General features: G+C 53.2%; 1 protein-coding gene across 2 annotated transcripts in view; it reads left to right on the plus strand.

Annotated features, from left to right (window-relative positions):
- The window catches only part of ABCC8 (ATP binding cassette subfamily C member 8), a 74892-nt gene that overhangs the window by 29123 nt on the left and 33232 nt on the right, over positions 1-12537 (plus strand). For both annotated transcript variants that reach the window (XM_046684583.1, XM_046684584.1), the window contains exons 9-12: positions 13-147; positions 495-657; positions 9961-10001; positions 11222-11367. In XM_046684583.1, coding sequence (XP_046540539.1) covers positions 13-147; positions 495-657; positions 9961-10001; positions 11222-11367 — 485 coding nt within the window. The remainder of the gene's footprint in view (positions 1-12; positions 148-494; positions 658-9960; positions 10002-11221; positions 11368-12537) is intronic.

Genomic DNA, 12537 nt, shown 5'->3' on the forward strand with positions numbered 1-12537 from the left:
TCTCCCTCCCAGATCATCGTGGGTGTGATTCTCCTTTACTACATCCTCGGGGTCAGTGCCTTAATTGGGGCAGCTGTCATCATTCTGCTGGCCCCTGTCCAGTACTTTGTGGCTACCAAGCTCTCTCAGGCCCAGCGGAGCACACTGGTGAGTGTCCACAGGTGTGCACATGGCCCTTTTCCCCATCCTTCCCCCATGTGTTTGCCTGCTCCCTCCTCCGTCACATCAGCTGGTCTTCTCACTCTTCCCCCAGATGCCACCAACCAGTCCCACACACACATCCACACTATCATTGACCTTCAGCAGGTCACTTCACCCATCCAGGCCTCAGTTTCTTTGTCTGTGAAATGGGATTAATGGAGGAGACAGGGAGCATCCCTGTGGGACAGGAGCTGGGCATATCTGTGACATGGTGAGGGCAGTGACTCGGCTCCTTCCTCTTGGGTGGGATGGGGGCAGAGGAAACCCTTCTCTGACTCGGTGACCCCTGGCAGGAGTATTCCAATGAGAGGCTGAAGCAGACCAACGAGATGCTCCGTGGCATCAAGTTGCTCAAGCTGTACGCCTGGGAGAACATCTTCCGCACGCGAGTGGAGATGACGCGCAAGAAGGAGATGACCAGCCTCAGGGCCTTTGCCGTCTACACCTCCATCTCGAGTGAGTCTACCCCAACCAGCCACCCCTGTGTGCTGCTGCCTGAAAGCTGGGGTAGGGTGTCAGGGCTCTGGTGAGGGGGTAGGGGTGGCAGAAGCGGGTGCCTTTGGGATCATCCCATCCAGGCGGGGTAGCAGAGCCCCCCGAAAGCAGAATGTTCTTAGTCATTTATCCAGCAAATATGTGCTGAGAGCCTGCTGTGTGTGGGGCCCTGTGCTGGCCCTCAATATGCAGTGAGGAGAAAGACACACGAGGTCTTTGACATGTTGTTGTGCTGATATGTTAGTAGAGGCAGCAGTAAACGAATAAATAGCAACTGTTTTGAATTCTCCTAAGTGTGAGGACTTCTCAGTAAGTCAGACTGAGCTCCGCTGCCCTGGGAAGCTACAGGGAAGCTTCCGTCCACCTGGGGCTGTGAGGAGACACTTTCTCTTTCAACAACAGAATCTCCAGTTTGAGGCACTCACAGGTGTGGTTCCTGTGCTTTGGGAACCCCAAATCCAGAAAATAGAGAAAAGAAGACCAACACTGGTAAAACTCGTAGGGTCCTGGCAGACGCGTGTATTAAAACAACTTTCAGGAGAGTGTAGAGCTCCTACGGTGAACATTCCTGTTGAACAAGGAGCTAATAATAAAGAAAGAAAAATCCACCAGAGGAAACGCTCCACCAGAGTGAGAGTCAGCAAAGGAAAAAAAAAATAGAATCAGTCCCTTGATACCTGGAGATGACAGAAGGGTCCTGAGGGAGATAAAAAAAAAAAAATATGTTTAAAACAGTGAAAGAGGTAAAGGAAGTATAAAACCCACAGGACAAAACAGGAAAGTATTGTGGGAAAGAGAGCCAAAAGAACTTCTAGAAATTAAAAATCTTGTTGTTGAAATAAATTTGGTGCATAATAGTCCCCAGGTCAGAGTGAGGGCTGATGGAGGTCAGGTGACCGATGGAGTCCTGGCCTGAGTTTGTCTCAGTTGGTCCAGCGGCTCCAAGGACGCAGCCTGTGGTGGTTACTTTCCAAGCGCGTAGTTGGGATGCAGACGTTGAGCAGCTGGCAGACCTCACACTGGTTCCCTGACTCATCCAGTGTAAGGACCATTGCAGTAGGAAGGGTCAAGAGGAAGCCCCCAGAGAGAAAAAACTAAAAGGAAACAAACAACTCAGTGTACAGGTGAAATGAATTAACATGGCTGAAGAGAGAATTTGTGAATTAAAAGGTAGATCTGTGGAAATAAGACGGTGGTGAGGAGAGGTAAACGGAAAATGTTTTCTGCAGGTTGGGAGAACAGTTTTACAGATGGGAAATTGAGGCCCAGAGGGTGTGCCTTCCTGAGGTCAGGTCACTCCTGAGGTTGATAGCACAGCTCAGACTGGGTCCTCTGGAGTCTCTTAGCTCCCAGCCTCATGCTGTTTTCCACACAGAGCTGGGAACTTGTCTGGAGTGAAGAAGACAGGACACAATGGGCACCATTTTTCAGCTATTTTCTCTTAGTAGAAGAGAAAGAACGTAGAATGGGCTCTGACAGGAGTGGGAAACAGGGGAGGAAGGTAGGAGAGATGGACACTACTGACCACCTCACCTGCTGAAATTGGTTCTTCTGGTATGCCAGGAAGGGACATGCCTGTGGAGGTGACAGGTGGTGGGGAAATAGTGGAGGGTGTGCTGGCTGTGTCTCCCAGATAGACTTGTGGAGAATGAGATGGTCTTTCAGGTCATCTGTGCATTCCTGGAGTCCCTCCTGCCTAGAGAGGGTCTGGTGGGGCCAGGTGGCCACCATCCAACCCGAAGGTTGGACTTACCCTGAGCACCCCAGGTGTCCCACCTCCCTGTGTCCAGCCAGACCATGGCGTCTGTGCCTCAGGCTGGGACCCTGATCCGGTCAGTAGTGGCCAGGCCATTCACCACACACAGCACCAGCCATGGCATCTTTCTGCAGAAAGTCCTGCTAGGATCTGATTTTCTCAGAATGGAGCTGTGAGCATGGCAGTTAGCCGTTGCTTTCTGGATTCCTCACCAAGACACTCTTGGTTCCTGGTCTCGCCCCTTTACCCTCATCCCTGATCCTGTGGTGCTCAGAGGCTCTCCATAGGACAGAAGAAATTGGGAAGGACCATCTGGGGAACTCAGACATCAGTGTCCACAGACCCAGGCTCCCTTCATCCTTCTCTCTGCCAGCTCTGCTGCCCCTGGGTCTGGTTGCGTTAACAGTAACACCACACTGCGTACAGCCCCTTGAGTTACAGACACCTGGCCTTCAGACACCTGGCTTCCAGACACCCATCAGTGGGAACAGCTGCTGAGGTGGGGGGGGGCTTCCCCCCGCAGCCAGGTGACTTCCTCTTCCAGCAACAACACAGCAGGGTGTGGTGGGGCAGGCTCACCGTTGCTGCAATGAGAGAGAGGGGAGGGAAGCAGCAAAGGAATTAGGGGCACTGGGTCCCCAGGATTCCTAGCAGCAAAGTGGGGGCAGCTCGGGTCATATAGCTGGGGGCAGGTGCCAGCTGCTTTGCCTCTGGAGATGTGCACTCATTTCCTGCATTCCAAACTACAACGTGGGCCATGTTTTCCTTTGTAAACAATATCATAAGATGCCTGGGTTCCCAGGCTGGCCCACTGAAGCCTATCTAACAGATGCTCCTTGTCCCAAGGGGCCTGCAAAAGACAAGCCATGGCTTTGTGAAGGGCCTGGGGCCAGGAGGACCCAGGGAAAGGAGATTCAATGTTATCAAAAGGTGACATGACTCTGGAAGGAGGGAAGGGCTCTGGAGCCAAGAAGGTGTCTGCTCAGGGCCCCTCACCTGTCCAGGACTTGGCGACGTAGAGGATAAACAGGGCAGCCCAGGCTGGTCCCTGGAAAAGGACACTGGGAAGAGAAAGGGACAAGCCCTCTGGGAGGCTTTGAAAGCCAAGTGCTGTTTGTTCAGCGTTCGCCCACCTTTCCTGGAATGGGTTTCTTTGTGTGGTGGGCAGTGGGGCAGGGAGAGATGGGGTAGGGTGGGGGCACCTCCCAGCTGCAGGTATATGCTTTGAGTGCATTTTCATTTGCCTCCTCCCGGACTTCCTGCCTTCTGCTCTCTATCACCAGGGATCTGGACACAGGTGATTAGACATGAGGTAATGGGGCATCTTCATTCTCGCCCCTGGCGCCAGCCAAATGGTCTTGGCGCCACAGAGGAGCCCCAGAGTCATGTTTCCTGATGGGGCCCATCCTGGTGCTACCTGCTGGGCTTTCAGTCTGCTCAGCGAACTCCAGACTGTTGGGCAGACAAGGTTACCTCTGATGCTGTATCTGATGGCATCACTGAGAGCGCTTGTGCATGGAGCCCTGAGCTGAGGCAGAGCAGGGCAGTGCAGGGGGGCTGAAAACAAAGTGGGTACCATTTCCCCACCATCAAAATCCAGAATCAAAGAAAAACAGAGATGTAAGTTACTCGGTGAGTGTTGCGTGAGCCCAGCCCTGTGTGCCTGGCCCTGGGCTAAGCCCTGGGAGGGATACAAGAGACAGTAAGATGTGCTCCCCGTCCTCAGGGAGTTTATACTCTGCTGAGAAGTCAGAGCTCTGTGCTGGCCACCTGGCAAACCTGACTGAGCTCAGTCCTCATCACAACTCTGTGAGGTATATAGCTCGCTGTCCCATTTTACAGCATGGAAAACTGAGGTTCAGTGAGGTGTGATAACTCTCTGAGGTCCTCAGCCAGCAAATGGCAGAGAACAGAGGAGGAGGAAGCACCCATGAGCTAGGAGTTCACAAAGAGCTTCATGCTGGAGGCGGCTTGGGCTACACCACGCAAGACGGGCAGGATTTCACTGAATAGAAGATAAAGTGGGAAAAACCTGGAGGCAGGTGTTGTGGCCACCCCCTTAGAAGTCAGTTCAATCCTCATTTCCTTGCAGAAGCAGCACAACTCTAGATGTCCAGCCCAGGCATGTGTTTGAGGACAAGCTTTGCAGCAGTGACGGAGGGGTCCTAGGCCCCACCAGTCAACCAGCTGGCATGCTGCCAGTTCGCGCGGTCCTTTGTACAGCATCTGTTCCAGAGCGTCTCTCTGTGCCAGACTCTCCTGAGGCCCTGGGTGTTAAAGGAGAGGCAGGCATGGTCCTCACTCTCACAAACTTGTAGGAGACCATGCCACGAACGCTGGCCATGCACGTGGTCAGAGCCATGGGGTCAGTTCCAAATGCCCCACTTTCTCTTTTGTGTTACTCATCTAGCCCTGGCCTCTTTTGTTTCTTTCATTCACTTATTTAACAAGTATTTACTGGGTACCTACTGTATGCCAGGCCTTGTGTTAAGTGTGGGGGATGCGGTGGTAAAAACAAATGTTGGTCCCTTCTAGTAGAGAAGCAAGAGATGCAGCTGTACCATGCATGACGGGAACAGAAAGGGGTGTTCTAGGTGGCCGTGAGAGTTGCACCCTACCTAGTCTTAGGGCTGCTGGAAGTCAAGGAAGCCTTGTCAGAGGTGAAGCCCGTTGCTGATGCCCAAAGGATGACAACAACTTAGCCAGATGAGGGGAAGAATATTTCAGGCACAAAGTCCTAAAGGTGAGAAGGATGATGGTTTGTTCCAGACTAGAATGTAATTCGGTGAGGAGAGGGTGACAACAAGACCAGATTGGGCAGGACCCTGTGCGCTGTGTTCAGGCCTCCGGCTTTATCCTGAAGCAGGGGACCTAGTGAAGGAGTTTAAGGAAAGGAAAGATGTGTTTGCCATCCCGTCCTGTGTTCTGTGGTCAGGGGTCTTCCCTCTTCCCAGTCAGGTCTGAACCACAGTCGGGTGGGCCCTCCTCAGATGAATGTGACTGGCCTCATACTGTGTCCTGAAAAACAAAAAAGAAACCCCAAACCCAACTCTGCCATGGACTGGGTGGGGAGTGGGCAGGATGGTGCTGGGGAACCCCATTCATGAGCACCCAGCACCTGCCCCCCTCCACAACCCAGGGCCTGACTGTTCTTGGCAAGTCTTGTGCTGCTTCTGTCCTCCTCGATGGAGACCCTGACTCAGAACAGCCAGTGTTGGGGGACAAGGTGACCTGCAGACCTGGTCCCCTTCCTTCTCCAGTGTCTCTGAACCTCTTCAGTATCTGCCCTCCCTTCCACCAGCTGGTGCAGCCACAGTTGGTTGCTGGGGCATCCCGGCCTGCATGAGAGGAGATATGGCTGGTGGAGAGCTGGGGAGGTCCGTTAATTAAGGAGGCAGAAATCAGTGGGACTGTGGGCTTCCTGCCACGTTTCCACCCCTGCTGCCACGGCGCACACACCGTTCCTTCCCCTCTGTTGACTTTGCTGACCATCCAGCTGAATGCAAAGTAGCCTTGTGCACTTCCAATGCATTTCTCCTCCTGCAGGTGCTACCCGCCGTCAGGCCCAGGCTGTGGGTCCGCAGCCCTTTCCCTGGCCTTCCTCGGGGGACAAAGATGAAGTTAACCAGAGGCACAGATGGCTGGCTGTGCCTGCCTGACACATGGCTTCTGAAATATTTATCGAGGCTTTGGAAATGAAAACCTCCTTGTATTGCAGCGCTGGGCCGCCCCCGACAAGGCCAGGCAGCATTCCTTGGGCAAAGTCATGGGGAGGGAAGGATCAGAGCCCAGCTCTTGTGTCAGTTGATTTGTTGTTTTGTTTTGTTCGGGGGATTATGAAAAGCTGACACATTGTTCACTACTGGACCCGCAGAACCCAGCACAATGCCTGGAACAGGGGAGACCCTCAAAAAATAATTTTTGAATGAATATTTCTTAAGGGATATTTTTAGGGGGTATGAAAACCATACCTACCCATATCTCTACACCATTCCAGAAGGCTTTCACTTTTGAAGGTGACCTTTCAGGCCTGCCTACATGCAACTAAACTTTTCCATAACAGCTTCACACTCACACATCATTTTGTCATCTTCTGCTTGCACTTAGTGTTATTTCTCAGTATTTCCTGCCCCCTAACATTCAAGATTTGAGCACTGTCATGTGCTTGCTTTTTTTTTTTTTTTTCTTCCCTAGATCATATCAAAGTGAGTCAGCCAACCCTGTGCCAAAGTTGGAGAGAAATCTACTCTTGGTCATATTTCTCACCCCTCCACCACCTTTAAGGTCTCCCGGGGCCTTATGTGGTTCAGGAAAAGGGAGGCAAGGCCACAGGTGTTCAACCCAGGACAGCTGGGGTGCCCGCTCCCTTCCCTCCCCACCCGCACTAGGACACAGGCTGTCTGCTGAGCTCAGAGAGATGGCAGAGCCTGCAGCATTTCAGGCCACCCCATCTCTGGCACTGACATCCCCAGGCCCAGCCATGTCCACCCCAGGGCCCAGTGGGGTGATCTTCAGAGAGGCCTTTAAAACACAAGTATCTGTGATTTCATTCCCTCGACTCCCACCCCAGAGAGAACCAGAGCTCCCGGCACAGGGGCTGTCCCTCCTGGAGAGGGTGAGGGAGGTGGAAAGTTGCACATTCATTCTTTAGTGTCTCCGTACAACAGCCAGGACAGGGCAGAGATTAATTCTGTCCTAAGCATTCTCCATGTTGCTGCACCAGCTTTGGAATGCTCATTTGCAAATTTATTTATAGCTTGTGTCGTTCCTCAGAGGAGTTCAGGCAGCTTCAAGAATAGAGACAATAGGGGCCTGCCCGGTGGCCCAGCGGTTAAGTGCGCACGTTCCGCCTCAGCAGCCCGGGGTTTGCCGGTTTGGATCCCAGGTGCGGACATGGCACCACTTGGCAAGCCGTGCTGTGGCAGGCATCCCACATATAAAGTGGAGGAAGATGGGCACGGATGTTAGCTCAGGGCCAGTCTTCCTCAGCAAAAAGAGGAGGACTGGCAGCAGTTAGCTCAGGGATAATCTTCCTCAAAGAAAAGAATAAAGATGACAAAATAGAAAAAATATAAATTAAAAAAAATATGACAGGGAAGAAATGGAGTGAAGTAAAATGTCAGTTATCCCACGTTTTCTGACTGCAAGATCCCCCTAGAGCTGAGGTACCACGTTTACTGGAGCAGCCCTCACGATGATGCTCCCCATGCATTTCGTTTCAGGACGTTGGTTGCCGTGGTTGTGGGTTTGTTCTGCTGTGACAAACAGTGCTGCTGCGAACACCATCTTGCTGAGGGCTTTGTGAGTGATTATTCGGGATAAATTCCCAGGAGAGGATTATAGGATCAGAAGGTCTGGACTTCTGTGTGGCTCTCGCTCCAGAGCACCATCTTGCTTTCCAAGCAGAGTTGGGCTGATTGACAATCTGACTCGGGTCAAGCCTGTTCTTTAGCTGGGAGTTGAGCCCAGAATGTGCGGGAGGGGTCCCGGGTTGGGGCAAGGGGCCAGGGTAGGGGGAGTTGGGGGGAGGTGTGGTGCACAGGTGCCTTCTGTAGCCTGAGCCCCTCCTCTTTGATAATCGATGGGGATGGGCAGGAGAGGAACAGCGGGAGGCCGGTGCCCTGAGGGAGCTCTCTGGAATAACTGGCCCTGGAGGGGAAGGGCAAGGCTACCCCGTGCTTAGAGCTACGTGGTTGATGCCAGTGAATGGCCCAGGCCTCGTGGGCATCCTTCTTCCCCTCCCTCTCCCCAGCCAGTGATGGCTGTGCTATGTCCTGTGTGCCAGATTCAGGTCCCTTATACTGTAGGAAGGCAATAATGCTTATGCTGCCCCCTGCCAGGGACTATGAGGAGAGAGGGCTATGGCATTGTGGTGGCACTGGGAGACCATGGAGCCTTCTTCAGCAAAGGCAGTTAAAGCACCGTCATGTGTGATATTGGTGTGGCCAAAAAGCCTTGTGGTCAGAGAGATTAGCAAGGCCCGAGAGCTCTAGCCGTATCTCCTCCCTGAGACAGGGGCTGTGTCTTCCCCATTGGATGAGGAATTCTCCAAAGATGGGCGCAGTATCTTGCCTCTTTGCTTGGGAACTCCTTAGGGGCATGTTCCCTGTCTCCCGGTCACATCAGGGGCTTCCTGGGAGCATAGTTCTGTCTCCTTTCTCAGACTAGAAGCCCCCTGACAGGGGCCATGTCCTTCCACCTGCTTGGGGCCCCACATCTCCAGCATACACTGTGTATTACCAGCGCATGTAGGATTCTTAGAGTAAGTGGACAGTCAGCTTCTTGGAACGGTGTTGAACATCTGTACTTCTTCAGAGGGTCAGAGACTTCGCCATTCGTTAGACAGGGTCCATGTGCACAGGCTGAGCCCTTGGCCTCTGGCTCCTAGCTTCTGGCTCTTTCTGCTTTAATTTGGCTAATTATAGAACCAGACCCTTTCTGGGCTGGCCTGGAAGAGACTCCTAGAAAGAGGGAGGATGAGATGGGGAGGTGGCAGCTAGGATGGTCGTTTCTTACTCTAGGAGGGCTGCCCTCTCTGGAAGTTGAGGAACCCATGCCCAGACCTCAGATATCTCACACCTTGGGCTGGAGGAGCAGCGACCTGTGGCGCAGGGCTAAGCTAGCAGCCCAGGAGGTGTAACATTCAGACAGTCCCTCTGGCTCACAGAGCCTGTTCCCTACATCACCTCCTCTCACCTTGGAGAGAGTCAGAGTGTGTGGACAAGTAAGTACAAATTTACAAAAATCAGGTAAAGAAACGGAGGCACAGGGAAGGTAAATGACTTGCCCAACGTTACACAGCTTATACTTAACAGAGACTGCACCCTTCTCTGACTTTAAGCCCAGCTCTCTTTGCTCTATGGGGTCCTTTTGAAGGATCTGAGGGCCACAGTTTAAACAGAATAAGGAGAAGACCCCTGAGGCAGCAAACCAACTACCCCACCTGGGCGTGGACTCTAAGCCTTAGAGCTAATGGAGACCCTGTTTTAAGCTGTCCTTAGTCGCTAATACCTATTGTGAATGAGTTTGAAATCCTTCCCAAGAGCCATGGAGATTAGGAAGCCTCTAAACCTCAGAGAGAACCTGGCCTGGGGGGATACAGGGACCAAAGGCAGAGGAAGGCGTAGCAACTTGGTGCCCCCAGAAACACACACTGCTGACCTCACTGTTGACAGGCAGCCAGCTCTCCAACTCCCCCTCCCACTGCTTTCTCCTGGGACTTCCTCACACTGTGCATGTGGAGCAGAAGAGGAGCATTTGAGCCTTTCTTTAAATGGTTAAGTCTCAGAGACACAGAACAAGAGTCCCGAAGGAAACAGGACTTCAAGGAGCTGTGTAAGGAGCTGTGTGAGGAGCTGGAGGTGCCACAGGGCTACAGTTCTGCTCCCACCCTACCCAGCTCCACCCCGCAGGCTGGGGAGAGGACCCCAGAGGCTGAACTGCCACCTGATCACTGTTTTTAGCAGCCTCATCCCTCCCACTAAACTTGCCCTGTGCTTCCTCCACAGTTTTCATGAACACGGCCATCCCCATCGCAGCCGTCCTCATCGTAAGTGGATCCTTTCTCCATCACCTGGCCTGGGGGCGGGGCGCGGGGGGGTGGGGTGTCTGTGGTGGGAGGCCCCCAACCCCTAGGGTTTGGTCTTCTCTGCACAGGAACTTCAGAGGGTGAGCTCAGCAGTGGGACTGAGAACAGGGCGATGGATTGAAAGTCTGTATACGGAGAGGGTCCCTCCCGTACTCCAGCAGACAGGGCCCCAGCCTCCAGGCCTGGAGGACCTGAGGCTTAGTCTTTAAAGAAATCTTTAAAAAATAGCTATTGAACTTTTTAATTATAAAAGTGAAACATGTTTATTGTAGAAATGTTGGGAAACTCAGAAAGGAAAGGGCAAAGAGAATTTAAATCACCATAATCCCACTGGTGACATCTTCAGTGTGTTTCTTTCCCATCTTTTCTTAAGGCACGTAATATGACATTCTTACAAAAATAGGATTGTGCGGCACAAGGTTTTGTAACCTGCCTTTTAAAATTTAAGAATATCGCACAAACAATTCTCCACATCATTAAATATGACAATGGTGGTTTCCTAAAGGGATTTTGACCAAAGCTGTGCATGAGCTCAGCAGAGGAGACCGGCAGTGAGCCCTTCAGAAGCACCTGGGCCCCCACAAGCCCCTTCCGTCCCCCAGGGCTCCCTTCACTCTCTTCTGTGCTGGCTGCAATTCTTTAAAAAGATGCATTCATTTCCCCCGGGGGGGGGGGGGGGGGTGCGGTGTCCCTGAGCTGCATCTAGTTCACAGCCCATCACGCAGGTTGGGAATTCACTCTCCATGTGATTTGTTGGGCTGGTTCCTGGCCTGGCTCTCGGGGGAACTCTGGGTAACATAGGCCGCCAGCTAGCCAGGTGGCAGGGGGCAGGCAGGGCGAGGAGGCGATTCTGTAACTGTCGGGTTTATGTTTTCCCCAACTGAGAACTGCTGTCTGAGGTGGGGCAGAGCTGACCTAACCTGAGGGCTTCTCCCTGGTCATTCCTGGCAAGGTGGGGGCAGGACAGGGAGGGAGCAGCCCCGGCCCTCCAGCTTGACGTCTTGAACTTGCTGGGGACGTTGCCATAGAGACTGAGGATGATGATAAGGTCTTTGACAGAACGGTCCCCTTGGGTCCCTATTCCAGCCCTCTCGTTTCCTTCCTGGGGGCTGAGTGCTGCCGGTGTGGGAGGGCCCCCACTCTGAGGCACCCCCCCATCTCACGTATGCCTCTGTCCACAGACCTTCGTGGGCCACGTCAGCTTCTTCAAAGAGGCTGACTTCTCCCCCTCCGTGGCCTTTGCCTCCCTCTCCCTCTTCCACATCCTGGTCACGCCGCTGTTCCTGCTGTCCAGTGTGGTCCGGTCTACAGTCAAAGCTCTAGTCAGGTGAGAGGAGGGTCCAGCAAGGGGCACAGGACAGGCAGCTCGTGTGGCAGCCCCAGGGCTGGCTCCAGTGACCACTGCAACCACAGCTGTTGGGCCCAGGACACAGGTCCCCATGGACCTGGGCCTCGCTGCAGCTGGTCGTGGTTGGTCAGACAGACGTACACCATGTGTAGCTTTGCTCCACGCAGTCCTGAGAAAGGACTAGTCAACTTGCTAACATATCTCCAGGAAGAGGGAACTCAATGTCACCTCCAAGACAAGTCTGTAAAAAAAAAAAAAATTCAATGTTGAGCCCAAATTAATATATCCTCAAAAATTCTACCCATTGGTCCTACTTCTACCCTCTAGAGCCACCCAGAACGAGTGCCATCCCTCCCCCACATGACAGCCCCTTGGATTTCAGAAGGTATCCACTGAATCATTGTCTTCCCTGGGCTGAACATCCGCATTCTTTCCATGGGTCCCAGAGCCTTCGCTGGCCAGGGGAGCAGCTTCCCCCATGTCCCTGCCCATCCTGTCCCCAGTTGGCCTGCGGCTCTGGGAGGCCCCCCACTTCCAGGCTCTAGAGCCCAGTGGTGACTCTGCCACTCGCCCAGAGGCATTGCCTTCTCGGGAAGGAAAGCCTGAAGGTAGAGGGCAGAGGCTCTGGCTGGGGGATACCATGGCTAGAGTGTGAAGATTTCGTTGGGCCTCTGAAATAGCTCCTTGAAAGCAAGGGCCTGTCATGCCTCTAGGAGAGCTAGCTATGTCCTTGCCCATCGCAAATAGAACCAGATAGTAACAAATGTCCTCTGTACTCTTGCCCCTTCAGCCTTGAGGAAAGTGACACCCCTGTCTCATGGGACCCTGGCGGGTCCCAGGCAGCCAACAGGGAGGAGTAGCCGTTGGAATGAAGCAGCTGATGGCAAGAGCAGCTTGCATGAGGAAAATCTGGCAGGGGTTCAGGATGGCAGGGGGCCTAACTCTGCAGAAGTGTGGGCATAGGAACATCTGACCAGGAAGTAGCTGGCGGGAAAGGGCTCAGCTCCCATTTCCAGGGTTGGCTGTGCTGACTCAGTTTTACCGGCCATGGCATTGTGACTTCTAATGATCACCCCTCCTTCCCCACCCCGACCCCAGCCCTTCTGTAGAAACCACAGATTCAAGGATGCTACACCTGTGGGAAGTCCT

This window comes from Equus quagga, chromosome 14 (genome assembly GCF_021613505.1).
Source record: "Equus quagga isolate Etosha38 chromosome 14, UCLA_HA_Equagga_1.0, whole genome shotgun sequence".
Taxonomy (NCBI): domain Eukaryota; kingdom Metazoa; phylum Chordata; class Mammalia; order Perissodactyla; family Equidae; genus Equus; species Equus quagga.